This window comes from Aphelocoma coerulescens, chromosome 7 (genome assembly GCF_041296385.1).
Source record: "Aphelocoma coerulescens isolate FSJ_1873_10779 chromosome 7, UR_Acoe_1.0, whole genome shotgun sequence".
Classification (NCBI taxonomy): Eukaryota; Metazoa; Chordata; class Aves; order Passeriformes; family Corvidae; genus Aphelocoma; species Aphelocoma coerulescens.
In genome coordinates, this window is record NC_091021.1 from 15,254,240 (window position 1) to 15,277,974 (window position 23,735).

Sequence of the window (23,735 nt, forward strand, 5' to 3'; positions counted from 1 at the left end):
TTTTTACAAGGTAAGACTTACAGTTGATTTGAAAAAGCTTTACTTAAAAACTCTGTAAACTAACAAAAGACAGTAAATGTGGTTAAGAATAAATGATAAAGTAGCAAAAAAAGCATGAAGTGCATTTTATTTTTATCTACTGCTCTGCAGTATCTATCACACTGGGATTTGATATGAATGCCTGAAACTTCATGCATGAAGTTTTAATTAAACCATTAATGTTAAACATTAACTTCGGTTAGTTAATATTAACAGTGGTGTCTCCATAGTTACGCTAACAACTCTGTCTCATATTGTTAGTTTTTCTCATGTATAATATTCCTAATGTTGTATAAAGTATTTATAAATGTAGGTGGTAATGACATGATTCCAGGCTCTTAACTTTTGTAACATAAAGCCATTTTCCTAAGGCCGAGGCCTGAAAGCAGCACAGATGTATGTCTGAGCACAGCGTCTCTGCTGCCCTAGGAGCCTTTGTTTTCAGAACACCCTGATTGACCCACCACCCTTCATGGTTCACTGATTCACTTGATAGATCAAGTTTAAACTAGTGCATATTAGCACATTTGTTAGTACTGGGGGAACAGTTGGCCTTCCTGCTTTGGGCTGCTGGCTCGTTTCAAATGGAGCAGCCACAGAAAACAATAACAGAATACCAGTTAGGAGAGCCCCAAAAGGCTGGCAGACTGGGATCAGTTGCACACGGTAGTCAATGACATTGATTCATTCATATAGATGCTGTTTAAAGACAATTAAAAGATTATTATTTAAAAACACTTTAAAGAAGCTTCACAATAATATTGTGTGAAAGTTTAATCTGTGGCTGTTACTGGATATGCTTTCATTAAACTCAGTTGTTTGGTGTGTTTTAACGTGTCTAGTGCACACCAGGAATGATAAAGTAATAAATTTTGTCATGATCATCCTTTCATGTCAGTTGGCAATTATTTGTCACAAACAAAATCACTTCAGTAGTGTACCATCTCTGCTCAAAAGCCTTGTTTGAAAAAAATACGCCTGTAAATGAAATATTTTCTCTCTAAAAAAGTAAATTGATATTCAAATAGTCATAAAGAGAATATTGTAATACTTTCATCCTGTGAATGCATTTGGTTCTTGAAAATCTTGCTAGGATTTATGTATTAGCTCTGGTCGACTTTTCAGCCATAGCGAATATACATAATCATAAATACAGTTTCTGGTTTAGAATTGTTTAATGAATGATATTTTCTTTAAAAAAAAATTAAATTCAACCATTTCCTCAAAAATCTAGGATTTTTTTCCTCCCACCAACTGAAAAGTCTATTTTCTTTTGCCTACTTAGAATTTCTTCTGAAAATTTATACTACCACCTAGGGTTAAATTTTTACATGTAATACTCAAAAACATTGAAGTGAGGTAGTGATGTTTGCTTTTATCCCCTTCAGTTTTCTTCTGATGTCTGTTTCACAGTACTGTAACTCACACTGGGTAACAGAATTTTTGATACTTCAGCTGCTTTCTCTTCTTCTACAAACTGTTTCCTATTCTTTCCCACTGCTTTATGTATTATATTCTTATATTTGTATGTTTGGGGGGGTTTGTTTTTTGTAAGTTTGTAAGTTTCAAGGTGTACTTAGATATCCATGACTGAAGTCAGTTCTTACAGCTTTTTAGCTCTGGGTGTTGGTAGGGGGTTGAGTATTAGGAGGAGCAGCTGATCACAGGTTCTTGTAAATAAGAAACATGACAGCACATTTATGAATTTGGTTAAATATTTTCTCTTTTGAAGCAGGAATCCTTATTCTTACAGTTTTCCATTTAATTTCTAGTGATGCTTTAGGCAAATGATAGAGTCACAGAAGTTATTTTTTTGGTCTTAATATTTTTCTGACTTCTAAAAGACTGCAACAATACCAATTAGTAGATTTCAATTAAGGCATTATTATAATGTGTTTATGATGATTATTTATATGAAATAATAGTCTTTGGGAGCTTTTGTTTAGTCTTCCTTGTTTATGTTGTAATTCCTGTAATAAGAAATTCCACTGTAGTACATCCCTGCAGTCCTTGTTGCTGTTTCCAGAGAATCAGGAAGAATTTAGGTTGGAATGGACCTCTGGAGATTATCTGTTCTAGCTTCCTGCTGAGGACAGGTGAGCTTCTAATAAAGATCACGTTGCTAAGAGCCATGTCCAGATAAGTTTTGAAAATCTCTAAGGATAGACAATGTCATCCATGGCTTAGCTGCCCTCATTGTGAAGGGCAATTTTCTTTATTTCACATTGGGATATTCCTTGTGGCACTTGTGTCCACTGCCTCTTTGTCCTTGCACCTGTAGGAAGCCTGGCTTGGTGGCCTGTTACTCCCACAGTAGATGCTTAAGGAAAACATTTAGGTAGATTTTGTCCTTGAGGCTGTCCAAGGTGGCTGCCAGTGACTCCCCTGTGGCCTGCTCCAGCCCCTCGTTGTAGTCACAGTCCTCTGTTGGACTTGCTCCACTTCATCAGTCTTGTGCTGGGGGGCCTGAATGTGGATGCAATTCTTTAGCTTCAGGCTCCAAAGATGTTGAGAACAAGGGTATAGGGATATCCTTTGCACTGCTGGCTGTCCTCTTGCTGCAGCCCAGTGAGCCCTTGCCCTTGGCTGCAGTGGCCCTGTTCCCTTGTGTCCAGCTCCTGCCCATCGAGAGCTGCCAGTGCTCTCTAAGAGGTGCTGCCTGCTTGGCCCAGCCCCAGCCCATGCTCTGAGGTTTTGCTGGCTCAGGTACTGGGCTTTGTGTTTGTCTTTATTGAACATTTTCAGGCTTTTCTCAGACCTTTCTTGTAGCTAAGCAGGTCCTCATGAACAGCAACTCTTTCCTCCAACACAACTGCAGTCCCTCACCAAGTTCCCTATTTTCTTTTTTCTCCTTTTGAAAGAGATGATTATGAACACCAGTATTTGTTACTGAGGACATGCAGGATTCTCCAGGATTATTTTGCTGTGCCATGACTTGGCACTCTGTGTAACATTTTGACATACATATGGTTATACAATTTTTTTGTGTATGCTTTTGAGGTTATAGCAGCAAACTGATCCAATAATTTCCTTCAGTATGTTTAAGAAACCTTCTAAATTTTCTGACACAAACTGGATAAAGTGCTAGTTTTCATTTTGAGATTCTTTGGTGTATTTAAATATATGAAAAAATAATCTCCGTGACTTTTATAATTATGTTTTGATCTTAGGAATACTTTCCTCTTTAATGCTGAAATAGTATTTAGCTATAATTTCTTTGGGTTCCTGTTCAGTTTTTGAGATAGAGTAAGTGGAATGAGTCCTTGCTGACACTCTGAAGATACATGTGGCCGTAAAAATTGAACTAATATTCTTCATGGGGCAGGAAAGTGTGCTTTCATTCTTGGCTCCTTTTTGGAGTTGTGGCCTACTACTAATTTTGTTCTTGAATGTTGAAAGCAGTAAACTTGCCAGATAGTCTAGCTTTTATTTGACTAAGAAAGTGATAGTCTACCCTGATACTAAAACAAAATTTAGAATTGTTCAAATTGTGTGTTTTAAGTAAATACCAAAAGAAGAGCAGTATTGCACACTACTGCTTGATTTTTTTAGCAAAGCAATCTCACTGAACCATGGCAATTGTAGGAATTCTAGAAAAGAGAACTTGAAAAGTAATGTTACTGGTTTAGTGTGAGTTACTTACTCTTCAACAAAAATGCCATATTTCAAATAATAAAATTACTTTATGGGATCAATGTGCAAGACAAGGTTCAGCTTTGCATAGCAGTATTTCTCAGTGTTGTTTCCTTGGATGTTGTTACTCCAAAGACCTAAATGAATAATAATTCTCAGATTTCCAAATGATACTACCAAGTTTTCCATTTCTTTATATTTTTGTACCTCTTTCACAACGAGGAAATTTCCCTTAGACTGTTTGACTTACACTCTCAGAAAAGAAAAGTGTTGGATTGTGGTGTCAGTTTTGTTGGGTGTTACTTTTGTATGCCTGCTGAAATTGAGTCACATTAAATTCCAACAAGGATACATTTTTATGTTTGGATTTCTTTTCTTTTTTGATGCCCAAACTTTTAACTTCACACTCATCCTGCTCCTGAATCAGGGTTTAACTAGGCTGTGACGTATGCACTTTTTTTCTGGTTCCTACAACTGTTTACTAGCTGTACACACAAAATTAATCAATACTGTAATTTAAAGATAAGTAGTGGACATGCAAGAAGAAATCTAGACTTTTTGAAACTATAATTTACTTATCCTGTCAAACTATTGTAACAGTTCTGACATTAGAAATTCATTTAAGCTGTAAAAATAATCAGGTTGTGTGTAATCTGAAATGTTTTGTGTTCTCTTTTTAGGGTTTCAAAACAGACCAAAATCCTTGAAAGTGTTTGTTAATCCAAGCAGCCACAAAAGGGAAGCCACCCATGTTTATTATGAAAAAGTTGCACCTCTTTTTAAACTTGCTGACATAAAAACTGATGTCACAGGTAAGTTGCTTCAAAAGCATAGCTTCATCCTTTGTGAAACTAATGCTTAAGCACGTGAGACAGTTTGAATTTACTGCTAAACCTCATTGCCTTTGACTGTAAGTAGTGCATTTGGAACTCTAGTTAATACAACACAATATATTTTTATTTTGTAAAAAAAAAGTTTTTGCAATTCTGTTACTGATTCAGTATTTTTCACCTATAGCAATCAACACTAGTAATCTAGGCTTTTTCCTGTGTCTATTGTAATTGACTTGAAAAATTATCAGTCTCAGCTTAAGCAAATTAGAAGAGGTCTCATCTTGCAGGTGTTCCTTAAACTTCTTCTGAAATGATGACTAGTTCAGGTTGCAGTCCAAAAATTATTCTCAGAAAATCTGATTTAGCCATGAGAATATAATAATACAATAATGGTAGATGGAAATTATCTTGCTAATTTTATTACCTGTATCTATGTATTTTTTAAACTATTTATCCCACAATTTAAAATAAAATCAATTGAAGATTAAAGACACATTAGAAGAAATGTGAAAAAGATTGTCTATATTATAATTCTGCAGTGATAATTTCTTGACTATCCTTAACTGAGAGGGAATGCCAGCAGCTTTATATAAGTTTTAATTCTCACAGACATATTTTTCCACCTGGAAGGCATGTATCATAGTGTGAACAGACTAATAATGCTGTCATGTTAGAAATTGAACTTACCCTTGTTTGGTCACAATTTTTAAAAAAAGTTTTGATATAAGTTGCGAATATAATTCGTAGAGGTTTCAAAAACATTTTTACTAGTGGAATAAAAACAGTTTTAAGTTTATTTTTTAATTATTAGCCTTTTAAATTTCAATAGGAAACTTCGGAATTGAGCCAGAAAAATGTTTAATGGCCTATCCTTTAATTAAGGTTATTTTGGCAATGTTGAAATACTATTGTGCTTATTAGCTGCCTAACACTCCTCCTACAGGCAAAATGAGAAAACTACATCAGTTTTCAATGCTAGTAGAGAACTAAATAATTAAGGACTATGCATTAAAGGAAAAAAGAGGGTGGTGGTAGGTGCTGAGTAAAAGTCCTGTCCACTGGTACCATAGTCTAATAAAACTAAGCGCTTTATTTCAAGTAGCTTGGACTGTTTCTTTTCATCCCATAGTTGTTTTGGATTTTGTGAAGTTGGAGTGTGCATCTTGCTGTTCCTGCTTTTTTGGAACATGGCCAGTGTTTACATAACTAGTGGCATTAGGTACTGAAATTGTGAACGCTTTTGTACTGTTTTTGCACTGAAGATATTTTACATTTAGACTTTTCCACATAGATATATTTAAAGCCTAAAATCCATTGAACACAACAATTTTATAGCAAATTTTAACCTCTGAGGTGGCTTCTAGTGCATACAAAATACAAAGCTTGCAGGCTACTAAAAATACCTCAGACCATCAAAAATTGACAGTGGAATGCTGAAAGACAGAGCTCTCCTCAGCCAGTCTTGTACATTGGTAGCTGGTTGTTGCTTCCTCTCAGAAAATCTTATTCTTCATTGTAGCTTCTCTTGGAATAAAATTCTTATGTGTTTAGAAGTTTGGAGTGGAAATATTCTCTCCTACCCAAGGACATACAGCAATCTAAAGACATGAATGCAAATAAGCGAGTGCTGAAGTAACATTTACTTTTTCTAATTATTTTTAAATTCTCTAGGGTTTTCTTCCCCACCCCCCCCCACCCCCCCCAAATGACTTTGTGTGCTACAGCAGTATTAATTTCAGTAAAAAGAACCAAAGGTCTTAGGGAGTGGATTGTGTTTTGTTGGGGTTTTGGGTTATTTTTGTTACATGCACTAAGCAAGTCTCTGAAGTGCTTAGTGCACTATAAAGTGTGAATTAGCAAATTTAAACTGTAACAATTTTTAACTGTAGCTAAGGTGAAATAATAGTTAAAATCTGGCCTCTTTTATGAATTGGGCAATCTTTTGTGCTGCAGTTGGAATATGGCTGCTAGGGTAAGTGACTCTTCTAAAAATTGAGTTATACGAAAGCTCACTCTGCTGTTGAGATACCTGCAAGTACATAATTGGAGCTAGTATTTTAGAAATACATTAGTATCTTGCAAAATCTTACACATAATTAAAGAAAAATAAATGAAGGAAACCCTGACAGAATCCTAGCTTGTCTCACTTCTTTTCCTAGTTTTGGCTTTTTTGCTTCCATTTATGCACACTTAAAACCTGGACATCTAGGCAAAAATAACAGTCTTCCCAAACTCCTATTTTTAGGGCAGAATCACAAAAAAGAATACTTGAGAACTGGACAAATAGCATTGGTTTAAACTTACCAGATGATAAATAACAACAGATAACTGGTGTTGATGCTGGATGAAACAAAGATGTTATCATTAGCAGTTATAATCCCATTGATTTTAGTGTGTGACATGAGTGCCAGTATATTTAGGTATCACTTGAAAGCATCCCCCGTTTGGAAGTCTTGAATTAACTGTGCATTGCTTTTTCTGTGTGTAGAGGCCAAGCCCTTAGTTCTTGTTTGCTATGTGAAGAGGGCTTTAAAGTGATTGGAGTATGTGTGATTCTGTTCAAAGAAGGTGCACCTTTGGTGTCCTTCCTTCAGAATGCTGTTATCTGACATTTAAGAGCAAAACACTCTTGAAAAAAAACCCCAACTTTCTGAATTATGTGTTAGAAATGGTCAAAAAATCATTAAGTAATACTTTTGTGATTATATTTTTGTGATTATATTTTTGCCAAATATGTAATCTGGATCCTTCTCAAACAATGAAAGAAGCTTTCTTCCTATTACCAAAATACATTGAGTAGGTTTTTTTGCTTGTTTGTTCTTCCCCCTGAATTGGAACAGTGCCAAATATTCAAACACTTAGCTTTTTTTCCAGCCATCAGAATGATTTATACATGTCCCTCTGGAGGTTGTCAAGCCTGCAGATAACTTTTTAGACATGGTCTTTTTATGTCTGTGTTGGACTTTTCTAGGTTTTTTTTTCTACTTGAATGATTTTCTATATGTTCTCCCAAAGTTTTTCCTGAAAACCTCATTTTTTCACTGTCTTTTTGTCACAGTGTGTCAAAATAGATCCTCTGTCATTCTCCCATCAAATTTTAAATTTCTTGGAATTCCCCAGTCTTAAGCCTTGAGCATTTCTTCTACATAATTTCCAAACTTAAGCTATTAGATGCAAAGAGGATGGAGTTGTTCTCAATCTGGTTAACATTAGTCATTTTTACTGTCTTTCTTGATTTCTCTGTAGACATGAGCCCTCTTTATTTTCATATCCTTGTTCTTTGAGTGAATTAATTCTGTAATAGTAAGCATAGGAAAGCACTGAGCATGTTTTCTGTTACAAAATAAATGTAATTTACTGTTCCATTTTAATTAGACTGTACTCATAACTTTCTAAATGTCATCGTGTTCATTTAAAAAGGCATGTAACCTGGTAACCAACTCTATGTTTTCATGGGAAGAGTTTCTTTCACAGCTAAGCAATGGTAAGATACTTGAACCTTTCTGCATTTTTGCATGATGCACACTTTTATTGGTCACTTTTCACACAGCCTACAGATACTGATAAAAGCATCATTCCTATTGGTAATGCAAAGCTGAATATGGTAGCTTAAATATTGTGCTTGGATAGTCCAGAGAGACCCTGCATGGAAGTAAATTCTGTTAAATAATTTCCAGAAGTTGTTATAGTGATAGCTGTTTCTGCAGCAAAATGATAAATCTTTGCCTTCCAGATAACCAAAACAACTCTAGTTTATAATTAAAAATTTTCAAAACACCAAGCACTAGAACTTTGCTCACACTGGTTGAGGGATTTTGAAGTTATAGGCAATATATACAACAATATATACAATTTTTTAATGTGAAGTGTAAAAACAGTATCACTTTTGTTTTGATTTTTTTGGTTTTTTAGGAGAAAAGATGTATGCACGCACTATACACACAAATGTGTGTGTGTGTATAGGAGGAGATAGGGGTGTTTTCAGTTCTTGTAAGCAGCATTTGAGTAGTCTGTAGAAATACTGTTGGAACAGGTACAGATATGGAATGATTGTTTTAGACACCAAGACTAATAATTTTAGCAGTGTTTAGGAACACTGGAGAAAAGCCTTGAACTATGTGAGCACCAGGGACAGACAAGCATGAAAGATTAATGTAATTTTGCATATAATGATGCACATTCTTACACAAAAAATCCATCTGCAAGTGTCATGTCAGTCAGCAAAAATCTTTGATGGGTGGCTGCAGCTGGGCTGTCTCTTCTGGCAAAGCTGCCCTAGAAAATGCTAAATGTAGTTATGATGCTTCGTGCCATCTGTAGTATGCCAGTTTATCCTGTCTTCACTGGCATTTACAGTACTATATAGGGTATCAGCAAACACAGAGACATCAATGTGGAGTGACAGATTCATTTCCTCCAGAGGCTATGAACTCTGGTGTATACTTGTGCCACCTTCCTCTGTGTGTTATATTCTGTTGTCACTGGTATTTGGCTTGATTTCATACTTCTGAGTTTAACTCCTCTTATTTTTGATTTAGCAATTTGCATATCCTAGCACAAAGGCAATTAAATTTGATTGATCCTGAAGTAATTCAATCTTAACTGAGGATATGCTTATTTTCCTGAAGTTTACCCACTGTATCAGTGCTGAAACTTGCATTTTGATGCAACAAACATCCTCTTGAATTATTTGAATTTAAATACACTAAATACCCATGTATCTGATAGCAGCTGAATTTTAATGTTTGGCCTTTTAGCTAGCATAACTGTAAAATATAACTTCTCATACTTTTAATGCATTAATGATTTAAAAAAATAATCTAAATTGAATTACTCTTTTGTTCCTTATGGGCAAAATAATTTAAAACCCTTTAAAATGGTCTAATCTGCTGATAATTAATGTTTTTTGCAGTAACTGAATATGAAGGACATGCTCTCTCAGTACTTAAAGAATGTGAACTGCAGGCATTTGATGGGTAAGTAGGTTAGTGACTATGAATGTTAGTAAACCTCATCATGTTATTTTTTGTTTGTATTCCAATCAAAATTATGCTAGTGGGTATTTCATGAGTTACTCTGTTTCTCATATATATGAAACCTGGGAAAGTCAGTTCTGTTAAATGCTTTGGTATTTATTAATTACTGACAATAGAAATGTATCTTGGATTCATAAATAATGATAAATAAATAGTAACAGTAGATAAAAAAAGAAAGCTTTCCAAAATATGCTTCATGAAAGTTTCAGTCTCTGTATTTGTAAGAATACTAAGACAAAGAAGAAAAAGCTTGGATTGTATCTTCTTTCACAAATATCTTCTACACTGAGTCATATTTGAATTGTTTCATCTTTGATCTTTGGATAGAGTCACTGAGAACTTCCCCTGTAAGGCTTCTCTCCAGTAGTCACACCTAAGGGCAAACAGGAGCAGAAGAAGCTGGAAGAATATAACCCTTAGTATGATGCCAGGATTTCTGAGGTGAAAAGGCCCCTGTCCTTTCTGGAGCAGCACTTCTGTGCCTCCTTTGGGCACTGTGTGTGGTGCTAGGAGGCGAGTTGGTTTGTGTGCAGTTTCTGCACTCCCTTCTGCTGGCAGGCAGCTGGAGGTGGGTTAGGTGTGGACTGAAGGCCATGCCAGGGTGCATTAATCTGCTGCTCTAATCAGCACCTGCTTGTCAAGTGGTGCCTGTTTCAGACTGGCAGAAACCTAATTGAAGTGAAAATGGAGAAATGGCAAGACAACTGTTTTTTTTAAAAAATTCATTGCAGTATGTAAGCAACATAGCAACATGCAATTTCTGAGCTTGATTTTCTCTCTAGGAGAGTTATGGTTCCTTTCATGTTAACAGCATATGAAGTAAACTTAAGCTTATGATTTGCAGTAGTAAACTGGAAGTTTATATCTCAGTGCTTTCTGAAAGCCGCACTCCTATGTGTTAATTCTTTTTCAAAGCTGTTTGTTTGTAGTTATAATTTCTTTTCTCTGATTTCCCCAACTACCATTCTGTCTTGAAGGACCATAGGCATATGTTTTATATACTCTACCTTTTTTGCTATCCACTCTTTTTTAGGGACACTGAAAATTTAGACACTTTGTCAATGTGGCTTTTTCCCCCTGACTTATGGCTGAGCTTTGGTGACAAATAGAGAGACTGGATTTGTGATGCTGCTATCTCAGCTGGGTTTTCCCATTGTACAGGGACAGAAATAGACAGTGTCCATGCATATTTCTTTCCTAGTTAGGAGCCTAAAATACTAAGGGTATTTAGAGTAGCCCAGGTTAGTCAGTCCTTAGTGAAGAGTTGATTAAGAAAGTTGCATCTTACGGTTAAATGTTTCTTCCTCTCAGAAACCTTTTTCAAGGTCTAAGTAAAATTTGTTTGCTCAAGACTTTCTACTCCTTATGCATAGCAGGTTCTCACTGATTAGCATTGGAATCCCAGGTGCCTGGTGGTATCTTTATTTCCAGCCAAAAAGGCAACTCTTGATGATTAATGGTAAAATAATAAAAGTCAAATTTAGCAGCATTTTCATGTTATTCCTGGGACTCTTCATCTACACAGCTCTCCAAAATCAGAGGAAAATATATCTGTTTTCAAAAGTTTTAATAGCCAGAAGACAATCCACACAAGTCCTTCTGGGTATACAATTTATCAGACTTCAAAGATTACTGGTTTTGCTACTGTGACAGAAAATATTAAGCCTGGGAATAAACAAAAAATGAGTCAAAAGACAGGCGATGACTCCTGATTGCAAGCAGGAAGAAAATGTTCTTCAAACTTTTGTATTCTATTCTTCAAACTACATATTGTATTTTTTATTTAATATGGCAGTGTTTAGCTAGATAGAAGACACATTCCGAAAAATTAGAGATGGAAAATCAGCTTGCAAATAGTAATAGGAACTGAAGAAAATATTGAAGGAGATGAGGTAAACGATTTTAAACATTTAATAACATTAATAATAAAATTAGTTTTTTCTTATAAAGATCTGACCAGCTTTACCTGGTTGAATTATTGGACATAGTTTCCCAACTGCATTCAGAGATAAAACAAAATAATATAATTTAAGTGAATGCCTCCTAAAGTAACTCTGATACTTCTGTCATTAGCGCTTGGAATGTATTATTACTATTCTTATTATTAAAATATGCTTCCTAATTTGGAGAATCTCTGTAATGTGTACTTAAATAAACAAAAACAAGATAAAAAATGGTTTGCTGTAACAGAGCTTTTACAGACAAATGCATTCTTCTCTATAGCCACAGCAGGTGGGAGTTTAATTACGTGCTCCAGAAGCAGTGATTAAGTACCTTTGTGCAAAGGATTGCTGGCACTAGGATTTTATACCTTGCTAAATCCCTCAACTGCCTGCATAGTGTGTGAAAATAGCTGTTTTCAAGTGTTTTTTTTATTTTATTGTAATATTTGGTGAGTTATTATTATAAGGGCAATTAAAAGGCATTGGAATGTTTGTATGGGTCAGCATTGAAAGATGTAAAGAGCTTTTCCACTGAGGCACTTAAACATGTGTTTGTTTCTTCTGTCTGATCAGTTTATGTGCATTTCATGTGATAAGAAAAACTTTGTAATTTAATATATTAACTTAGATGTAAGTTAAATATATTTACTCCTACTCAGACTGAAAGCAGAAATAAGAATGCTTAAGGAACATTCAGGTAACATTCACTGATCTGGGAGTGAAGCCCAAGCTTGTCGTTAAAGAAAGAATGTTTTTTAGTTTTTTGAAGTATCATTATGTATATGGTGTGGGGTTCAGCTATGAAAGTGTTTTGAAGTGTTTGGCATTTTTGTTTTGAAATAGGGTAGTTTGTGTTGGTGGAGATGGATCTGTCAGCGAAGTTGCTCATGGGTTACTACTTAGAGCCCAGCTAGATGCTGGGAAAGACACAGACTATATATCAAAGCCTGTCAGAGCACCGGTTCCTCTTGGAGTAATACCAGCAGGTGAGAATGAAAGGTACTGTTGTATTTTGTTAGTCATCTGTTTTAAGTCCCTCTGGCATGTTCTGCAGTTTTGGCTACTAAAGGCAGTTCTTGATGCTAAAGCTTCAGTTACGTAAGGGAGCTATCGAATAAATGCCTTAAATTAGTGATTTATATTGATTACAAATGACTTGATTTTAAATTGTAATGATAATTTTTAGTAATGGCACAGATGAGCTCTTTGCCTGAAGGAAGAAGCTGAGAAGGAATAAAACTAAAATAATTTTCATCTGTTCCATACAGAGATCAAATTTCACCCTTATTTCCTGACAGAAATTATACCAAATGAAAACTTTGTTTTCTAGATTTTCTTTTCTTGCATCTCCAGTTTTCTTGGCAGAATTCTCAGTTGGATTCATGCTTAGGTGTCCCAGAAATACATTGTGTACATTATATTAAAAAATAAAAAATTGCACACAAAGCTGCTTTCTCTCTTTAGTTTTACAGACGTGAAAATCTATTTCTCTTGAAAAGTCTGCTCTTTTATTAACTTGTGTCTTGTGGTGTGATTTTGTTTGTATTGGGGGATTTGTGTGTCCCTTCTTCTCACAGTTTTTGTATTTGCCCTTCTTGGAGTGTAACTTTGCCCAGCAGGAAGGCTTCAGCAAGCACTGTTGTGGTTTAACCAGCAGCCAAGCCCCACGCAGCCGTTCGCTCATTCCCCCACCAGTGGCATCGGGGAGAGAATCAGAAGGGTAAATGCTGGAGAACTGTTGGGTTGAGATAAAGACAATTTAATAGGAAAAGAAAAAGCTGTGTGCACCAGCAATGCAAACCAAGGAATTCATTCCCTGCTTCCCTTGGAGAGACAAGTGTTCAGCCATCTCCAGGAGAGCAGGGCCCCATCACATGTAACAGTGGCTTGGGAAGGCAAATGCCATCACTTCAAATGTCCCACCCTTCCCCTATTTCATATACTGAGCATGATGTCATATGGTCTGGAATATCCCTTTGGTCAGTTGGGATCACCTGTCCTGGCTGTGTCTCCTCCCACCCTCCCATGCACCTCCAATTTCCTCACTAGCGTGGCAGTACAAAAAGCAGAAAAGGCCTTGGCTCTGTGTAAGCTCTGCTCAGCAATGAAAAAAACATCTCTGTGTTATCAACCCTGTGTTCAGCACAAATCCAAAACACAGCTCCATATTAGCCACTGGGTAGAAAGTTAAATCTACCCCAGCCAAAACCAGCACAAATCAGTACAGCCAGGGTTGATTCTGGACTAGGATATGAATCACTTCTCTTGAATAGAGGTATTTTTGCATGAACAGTACTCTCTGGTGTGGCTGTTTGCTAAGACTACTTGGCATAGATTCTCAGATGTTTTTATCTAGTAAGGAAAAATTCCTACAGCCAGTAAAACAACAAATCACTGTTTTAAGTTTCTACAAAAAAAAGGGAACACATCACTTTGAACTGAGCAAGCAGATTTTTAAATGCTTTGACTTGGTTTGCACATATAAAAAGAGCATTAGTTGCTTGTAAAAGAGCAAGATTACATTAGGTTTTTTCTCAGGTTAAAAAACCCTTGGTAAAGAGAGCAGTCTCAAAGACATGAGGGTAATTAATGAATTTGAGTACATAAGTTGGGCTATCACTTACCAGCTCAGTCACTCTGAATATCTCAGTTCATTGAATCTCACCAGCACCTGACTCTATGTTGTGTGGAGGTCACTGTGCCTCATCATTGGTGCTTACTCTCCTCAGTTTAAGACAAGTGCATCATGGTCAGAAAGCACTTGTAAACCTAAAAGAATTCTGTACAGCTTCTTACACAGAATGGCACAGATTTTGTAAAAGAGGATGAGAACAATCTATAAAATGATATTGTGAGGAATTCCTAGTAAGTTCTTAAAAATAATCTGTTGTTTGTTTGGTTTCCATATTGCTGATATTCCATGAGGTAGTCAGTTAGGAAACAGGTAAGTATGATACTTGTTCTCATGAGGATGCAACTCTGGTCAGTTAACTTCTTTCCCCCACCAGAAATCCATTGTACAAAATTATTACGATTTTCCAGCCAAGTAGAAACAGCAACTGTATTACAGGGTAGTATTATGTGAGTGGCTTAAAATCTGGTTTTAGCCTCTATAATAAGTAGTTAAGACAGCATTTTGAACTTTCAATCATCTTGATGTGAAGGAGATGCTCTTGAAACAATTTACCTCCTGAAGAGAGAGGTCCAGAGGGGAGTATGTTTTTACTGAAATACTCTACTGAGCTGCCTTATTATGGTCCAAATCAAATGGATGAGATGTGGGGAAGCCTGCAGTTGTACTGCTGGCCATTAGCAAGAGTGTTTGTTGCTATGGGAACTACTGCTAAGAAACTGTACGGAGGGGGAAACAGAGAAAGGGGAGGGGGAACTGGAAGGACATTAAAAAAGCTATCCAGTTGTTACAGAACAAGAGACAATCTATATCTGATGCCTGTGAACCTTTTGGTCCAAAGTGGTTCATTTAAATAAATTCATGATTCCCAATTAATTCAGAAAATAAAATGTTACTGAGGGACTGTTAATTTCCGTGATATTTCAGGCAAAGAACCAAAATGTTGGTGCAGTTTTCATCAGAATTTTAGCTATGCTTGACTAGGAAGTCATTACATCACATTTATCTGTTTGGATGGGGGAGACATTAACAGCCTTATGAATATTCATGCCGTCTGGTTAATTAAGTTAATTGTACTGCAGAAGTGCTTGCACTTCCAAGGACAATTTTTTTCTCTACAATTTCTGTTTGGTACCTACATCAGTCATGCTTTACATGACCTGCAGATACTCTGTCCTTACTGAGATGCTTTTGCACTTTTGGTGGGAAGGAGGTGGTAGGAAGTTGTTTGTAACATCAGGAAAATAGATTGATATTTTGAACAGAATTACAATTTTGGAGTAATAAAATCTTCTTTGTTTCTGTAAAAACATAGATGATAGAGATGCTGGAATTGTATGGATGAAACCTTTTCACATTAAATTGAGTAGCTGGAGTGAGAACTAAAAATGTGACTTACTAATGTGTGAGGGGTGCAAGTCATGGGCATCAAAGGTTTTTAGTCTCTGAAGTAATATGATAGTGTTCAGGGGAACAGTTGTTATTGGTAAATGATATCTTGAGCTTGCATAGGGAGAAAAAAGATTAGTTGGGAGTATGAATAGGGGCATTAAAACCATTATTATTGAATCACTGTTTAAATCAGAAAAGCTTGTATTATAATTTTTGTATAACTTTTATAGGTTTTGTTTTGTTTATAGGCTGCATGTTTTGGGTTTGCATGTTTGTTTTGGTTTGGGTTATTTTGTCTGGCATCCTGCTTGTATAGGACTTAGTTAATGAGGCACATTATTCAGTCATTATTGGGACCAAAAATGGTGGTAGGCATGTACCAAGTGGGGTTTTTAGAGAATATGATGGTGCTTGCTCCCACAAAACTGTGCTTGGTCTAGTTCTTCAATTTGTGGAAGGTGGATGTGGTACTTATGTTTTAGAACACAGAACTTGTTTTGTCTTCCTTGGAGTAGTGAAAAAGTGGGATTCTGCCTTGTTTACTTCTGCAAATGTTAATGAGCTCCAAAGATTTAAGAGAAGGATGCAATTACTTGTGTTCATCCTGTTTAGTAGGAATGTGATTTAAGTCTCATTAGAGTCAGTTTGAAGATTGGTACCGACTTCAGCTGTGGTCATTTGGTATCTTGCTGCCATCTGCGTTGATAAATTACTCTTAAATGAGGATTGCAGCTTAAACTCATACCGAGCTTGATCTTCCAAACTGTGTTCCACCTTGTGCTCTTTTATTAGTTTGATCTTTAGTGAGAAGTGAAATATTTTTTTCAGAATAACAACTTCCCTGTTTCAACATACAGGAAGTAACCGTGATTTGCCTGACTTGTAACGATCTGCTGCTTGTGTGTGTGATTTCCTTTGTTTTGGAGAGATACCTGTAACAGTTGATAAGAGCTATATAATTTTGATTGAAGGAAATATTTGAGTATTTTTGAGTTACATCTTTAGCTACCTTCACTGGCAAAGCAGAACTAATTGGATCTGGAAGCTAAATCCCTGAAGTCATTCAAACATGAAATAGTGTTGGGCATATACTTGTAGTATTCTGTGAAGAATTGCTTTTTAGGTCAACTGTAGGGGTTTTTGTAGTTTTTGGGTATCTGTTTCCTAAATAGATGTACCTCACTTCCTTCATATAGCAGAAACTCAGAGCTCCTCTCTCTGATGTTATGGCAGTTTTCCATGAAGTCCTGACCTACTTTCAGAGGCTAAGGTGCTCTAAGGACTTTACTGGTGATCTGTGGGATTCCCAGTTATGCTACAATTTAGAGAAATTATTGAAAAAAAATCAGCGATACATTCCTGAATAAGAACGACATGATGCCTTTAGAGCTTTGTAATTACATACATCAGTCTTTGCAAATTTAGTATTTTTTTTTCTACCACCTGCATGACATTAAAGATAGCAGAATTTGGGGATAAACAAAATTTTTCAATCTGGTATGTGATGCTTTAAAAGTGCTCATTTAAATATTGATTGCCTGTTGTTTGACATGTGATAGTCTTTCCCTTTCCTCTCCTTTACCCTACTTTAGAAAGACAAGCAATTCTTCCATGCAACTTAGGGCAAATTTAACATCCAGAATTGTCTATTGCTGCTGTAGCATTTTAAATAATTCGAAAGAAAATAATTTGGAAATCTATGTGAGCTCATTTTTATATGGGAATGTTAGGTTCTAAACTGTTCTTTTGTAATTCTTGTTCTTTTAATTAAACTATTGTTGAATTATTCATCCCTTATGAGTGATATGAAGAAGTCAGTGTTCTGTCTGCTTGGTGGCAGGCCCTACTTCTTTATTTTCTGGAGGTGAGTTCTTTTGTTCTGCTGCTTGGCAAAGTAATGCCAGAAATGAGAAAAATAAATTTGAAATTTTTTTAAAACTATACCCATTTAGGAAATACACGACTGTTCCTTTTTCATGATTTTAAAAATAAATTTATGTTTAAAAGTCAGCTGATGCACAGTATTTTATGTCCTAGGCATTAAAGCAGAAGGGCAAAATTTACATATATATATCTCCATGTTTCTTACCCAGGTAAAGTGCCTTGACATGTCAATCACTACCAGTCACGGGCCTTCAGAAATCATCTTCTTTCTTTTGCAAACTGACAGCTGGTTTTCCACTCTTTCAACTCTGTGCTGACACTGCTGGGTTTTGACTTTTCCTTCTATTTGCCACCTGAATTACTCACTCCCTTGTTTCAAAACCTCTCCTCTCCTCTCCTCTCCTCTCCTCTCCTCTCCTCTCCTCTCCTCTCCTCTCCTCTCCTCTCCTCTCCTCTCCTCTCCTCTCCTCTCCTCTCCTCTCCTCTCCTCTCCTCTCCTCTCCTCTCCTCTCCTCTCCTCTCCTCTCCTCTCCTCTCCTCTCCTCTCCTCTCCTCTCCTCTCCTCTCCTCTCCTCTCCTCTCCTCTCCTCTCCTCTCCTCGGCAATGACAATACAAGTGCTATGGATGAATTTGGATGCACTGAATGCAAGTCACCTCTGTCAGATGTCTCATTCTGCCTTCTCTGTTTTTCAGTCATTGATTTCTTATTTGTGAAGCTTATGTGCAATAATTTTATTCACTATTGCTTCTAAGAATCTAAAAAGCAGCCTGCAAGAAGCACAGCAGCTATCTTTGACTAGATCTAGTACCATTTGGCTTGGAAAATGTACAGTTTTACACTGTCATGGGTATTATTTTATCAACTTAAAAATATTCCCTTAATAAATCTTATTAGATAGTCTTCTAGTTCCTTAGTTCAGCACTTAGGTATATAAGAGGTGATTGTTAAGGAGATGGTTTAAAAAAACCCAAAAAGGCAAATTTTGGAAAAGTTTGTTTTTCCTGCCACTTTTTATGGCTCTTATGAATGAATTTGCAGAGAAGATTTTATAGACCTCTGAAAGTTTCAAAGGTTGTAGTTTAGCACTATTCAGCATTTCTGCTGCTAACAAGGCAATTTATGGGAAGCTTTATTTTTTTGAAAATGCAGTAATTAAAAATACTGTATATATTTGTTCTTGTTATTCTGCATTTCTCATGTTTTTACAGCAGGTTGTGTTCATTTTACAGGTACTACAAATATTTTGGCCCACACACTCTATGGTATTAAACATGCAGTGACTGCAACATTGCACATTGTAATGGGTAAATATTTTTACATTCATTACCAGATTTCAAATAATAAAGCAGCATTTAGAAGTTTGTCATAACCAGTTGCTCAGTAAAGGCATAGCACTATGCTCTGTCAGTGTAAACTATACTGTAAGGCTTTTAAACTCAAATGATTCTATCCTGGTTCTATTTCTTTTAAATACTAACAGTTTCTAGAAGAAAGCTTTCTTAGGAAAAAAAAAATGTATCTCTTGCCACTGGGTCTGCACAATAAATGGGTTTTGAATGTGAAAATGTAATCGTGCTAGAAAGGAGAACTAGGTTGCTAGTGAAAAACTTATATTTGTTTCTTAGGAAATAGCAAATACTTAGGCAATGTTAATATTACTCTCAAAGCAGTCTTTCTTTAGGGCTTTTTTTAAATGAAAAAAAAAAAGAGAGAAATGGGGAAGGTCCATCTTGAGTATCTCTTTTCTTGGTCTTGCAGTCTGCAGTGGAAGAGCCTTTGCTCGGTTTCTCAAGTAGTAATACAAACCCTTTACAGGCAAAATCTAAACCTGTCTCTCTTTAAAAAATCAGAGGCACTGAATCTAATGGAAAATGCCCAGGGTTTATTACAGAAATAATGTATATATCCTATCTTGAAAAGAATTATATATTTTATAACTGTAAATATGAATATATTAAAAACCTATATTTAAGAGTTCCCATAAGTCCTCCAGTACAATGTTCAGTCATTACATATATTTGGTGAAATGGTTGCAGAGATTTATGCAAATATTAGTGATAGTACATTTTCTTTGATACTAGTTGTTGAAACTGTGCTTAGAGTTAAGAGTCAGACCCCTTGCAGCCTTATGGAGTAGCTGAATGTTTTACCATAACTTTAGCGTTTTCAAGTATCTGAAATGACTGCTTTCATAGAGTCTTAATTTTATCCAGATTAATTCTGGTTTCAGTTAGTAAAACTTGATTTCCGAGAGAGAGAAGAGTCTGGAGGGTTTTTTCCTCCAGCTAAAGTAGATGACAAAGAAATGCTATGTTGTATGTCATTTGAAATATAGATGTCCTTTCTATTTTCTGTCCTCTCTATGAAATTGTAGGACACATTCAAGCAGTAGATGTGTGTACTTTCAGCACTCCAAGCAAGCTGCTGCGCTTTGGGTTCTCGGCCATGTTTGGGTTTGGGGCGAGGACTTTGGCTTTGGCTGAGAAGCACCGCTGGATGCCCTCCAGTCAGAGGAAGGACTTTGCTTTTATCAAAACACTGGCAGATCTCAAGTATGCCAAGAGATGCTATGTTTTTCTAGTATTTCTCATTTTCTTGAGGAAAGTGCAATAATTAATGTGATAAAGAGATAGCAGTAGCTTATCTTAATTGCAGACAGTTAACTCAGATGTGATGTGGATCCCTCTTACAAGTTAAAGATGAGAGGAATTCTGTACATTCAGAATCTCCCTAAAATTATCTTAACTTCAATAAAAGTCTGTCTAGCAGTCAGAATATTGGTTTACATCACAGTAAATATCAATACTTTTCTAGGCCAGAGGAATGTGAATTATCATTTCTACCTCTACAAATTCTGCAGGAAGACTGTCAGGAGAAGGACAGGTAAGTAAAACTGAGTCAAGCAATTCCAAAGCTACAAAAAAGTGTCTTTGAAGAATAAAATTTGAAAAATAAAATAAAAATAAGATTCTTTACTTTGTTCAAATTTAATCAACAGGTGATATAATCTTAAAATATTTATTTTGACAACTGCAAACTTGTACACATTGTAAAGTGTTTCCTGTGGACCATTGGAGAGGATTTTGTTACCAGGTAGTCTTTCACTAAGTATTATTGATTTGTTCAGGTCCACTAATATCTTGCTTTCTTCCTAAAGTATGTGTTGCTTCAATGTGCAAAAAATGACTTTAATTTTTTTACCTACATGTTTCCACCATTTTAGAAAGAAGAAAGAGAAAACTAAAAAAGGTGAGTTTCTGCTTTTAGGATTTTTTAAAAGTGAACCATGGCCAATTAACTGGAGTAATATAAAATTACTCTGTTGTATTTAGGTAGCAAGGATCAATGGCAGAAAATTCAGGGTCACTTCCTGAATGTGAGCATTATGGCAATCCCTTGTCTGTGTTCAATGGCACCAAGAGGCTTGGCACCTAATACGAGGTCAGTATGGGTTTAGAGAATTAGTCATGTCTATAAATTCTGACATCTTACCTTAAGACCTTGGCTTTTCTGAGAATATGAGCCTATGTTTAGGTAGTCTAGTCCCTCTGGGCTGGGGGAGGGAGCAGAGGCTGCAGCAGACTCGATAATCCCAGGAATTGTAATCAGTTTTTGGATCAGGCAAATAAGGTCAAGCAGTCTAACTAGAATTATGAGTGGATAATTGCTGTGATTAAATTAGTTGGCAAGTCTGACTTAAGTGGTAGTCATCGAGCAGTCATCTGTCATAGGATTTGGCTTTATGGGGAAACTTCACCCTTGGACTTTATTTTATTTTTTCAAATATAAAAGTGGCCCTTGTCTTCTGCTCTACAGCCAGCAAAAATAAAATACGAGTCTTTCTCATGTTATTAAGGACTAAAAGTCACACTTATCTTTTTTTATTGTTATTTTTTCTTTTGCTTTCCTCTGAACTTGAGAAATGCAGCTTCTACATGCACGGTTTGGGGAAAAAAAGGAGTATCTAATGTGGTTGTTGACATTGACTCATTTTGCCTTTAGCTCCTTGTTGAGAGCCTTCTTTGTGGTGACCACAACAGATCTTAGGTGATAAATATATGTACTTGTTGTATCCACCTGGCAATTAAGCAGAATAGCAAGTACAAACTTTGTAGTTGTATGCAAAATACAAAATGCTCCCTCAAAGAAGAATGCAGAGACTTATGTGTGTGTGCATGAATGCATACCAAAAACCCCCAACACTCAGGGAAGTTTATGGAATGAGTCTCTTTTGTTTCATTGGATTGTCACTAGGTAAAATTAGAGAAGAATTTGATGAGGTATTTTTCTTTAAAATTACTGGCTTCTCTTGTAGAATTTGACTTCGTGGATACAATGTAGAACCAAATTATTTATGATTAAACTCTTAATGAGAAGCTTTCTTTGCTACCAGGGTTCTGCTAATTTCATACTCCTCAAGATAGTGCTCTGATGCTGTCCTGTCTTAGGAACTTTGTTCTGCATTTAGTGTTTTTATATTCCAGTCAGTTGGAATATATAAGAACATCCTTTGTTCTTTCATATCTTTTAAAAAATAATCTTAAAGTGTGGTCAGCTAGTAGCATAGGAAGGGTAGACTCTTCAAACAGGAGCTTCCTTTGTCATAGTGAATAGCATATTGGCTGTAAGTCTTTTCAATATGGGAAACAAAAATGTTGCACTGATTGTTAGAGACTTGAGACCCACTATGGAAGGAACTCATCTAGGTTTCTTCTCTCTCTTGTTTCCCCAAGAGGTTTCTGCCATATGAAAACATTTGAAGTAGGATGCAAGCTTTGGCTGCTGCCTGTAACACAAGTTACACTGGTCTAAATTTGCAGAAACATGTCCAGATACATTTAACTGTCTGTACTATGGGAGCCTTGTGGGATGTGTTTTTCACAGCATAGGTGTTGTGCTTCACTGCAGATGGGGCTTCCTTGAGAATTAATGAGAATTCTTTGTCATTCCTGAAGATGAAAGGCCCTAGTGCTGAATGCCTAATAGTCTGCTGTGCCCTTTTATTGAAACAAGTAAGATAAGGAGGCAACTTTTTAAATGTCACCATCACTCTTTTCTGAATCAGCAAAGTACTGCTGTACCAGGTGACTTGCTCAATGTTTATGTAACAATTACCCTCCCAGACAGTGCTGTTATCATTGAGAACATTCCTGATGCAGCTGCTCAGTAGCTATCTGAACTATCACTACCAGTGCTTGTAGGCTGGAAGTCATTTTTTTAAACACTCTTGAGATGTTTTCCAAACATATATGCTGAATAAGTAAATAAATGTATGTATGCATATATGTGCAGGAGACAGGAAATAGACCATCTCTCTCCAGAAGGCAGTCTCAGCAGGGATTGCCATGTTCACCAGATACTCTTGTTGAACACTGATTTGTCTCTATAACTCAAATGGGACTTAGGCATGGTTGCATGGATGTTCCAGTTGTTAGCTTCTGTGTCCAGGTACTTTCCATTAAGGAATTTGGGAATTGATGCTGGCTCACTGTCTGACCCCAATTCTCAAAGATGCTAAAATACCCATGGTGACCAGATACTGAGAACCACTGAGCATCTGCACTGTGGGGGCCCTTCTTATTTAATCTCTGGTCCACAACTGTTTTATCTCACACAAAATTCTTAGTCCTTAACTTTCATTTTGTTTTGTGAAATGTATAAATAGAACTGTACGAAGAAGTGCTAAGAGAGCCTGAGTAGTGGCACAGTTGAAGATGGCACCCTTTGTTAGGGCAGCGTGGGTGTTGGTGGAGGGGGTGGGCAACCCATCTGCACTGGGTCTGTGCTGGAGGGGCTTCCATGCACCATGGCAGTGTCTTCTGGGTACAGCTCTGTCTCACAGCACTTCTGGTAGTTTTTATACTTGGCTGCAGAGAAGAGTAAAAATAGAAATTTGTGATCCCCAATGTTTAAAAACCATCTGTTAAGTAGAAAAGCAAAGTTTTCTTAGACTATATGTATTGTGTTCAAGAAATGATGGATATTGATAAAGGACTACAATTTATTATTACAGTGTATGTTATATCAATGCTAAATAACTTCATTGGATAATTTATATTGATCCATGGAGTGGGGGTCACCAAAAGGATTTGAAAAACCATTGAGGCTATTCTATTAATTTACTCTTGTAGGCTTTTAAAAGTTTTTCTTTCTAATCTAGGCTATTGAAGAACCTGTTATACTTCCAAATTAATGAATTACCTCTTTGGTTTGCTTTTCAGGTTGAATAATGGAAGCATGGCTCTTATTGTTGTACAAAATACTTCTCGAACAGAGTTTATAAAGCATCTGAAAAGATACACCAGTGTAGAAAATCAGGTACCGTTAATTTCTTTCTGGTG

At 36.3% G+C, this 23,735-nt stretch overlaps 1 protein-coding gene across 1 annotated transcript in view; it reads left to right on the forward strand.

The window, feature by feature from the left end:
* The window catches only part of CERKL (ceramide kinase like), a 52,363-nt gene that overhangs the window by 24,711 nt on the left and 3,917 nt on the right, over positions 1–23,735 (forward strand). The window contains 11 exon segments of the mRNA XM_069022317.1: positions 4,353–4,484; positions 9,418–9,481; positions 12,328–12,470; positions 17,546–17,574; positions 17,577–17,601; positions 18,624–18,698; positions 19,769–19,946; positions 20,209–20,277; positions 20,618–20,643; positions 20,727–20,835; positions 23,616–23,712. Coding sequence (XP_068878418.1) covers positions 4,353–4,484; positions 9,418–9,481; positions 12,328–12,470; positions 17,546–17,574; positions 17,577–17,601; positions 18,624–18,698; positions 19,769–19,946; positions 20,209–20,277; positions 20,618–20,643; positions 20,727–20,835; positions 23,616–23,712 — 947 coding nt within the window.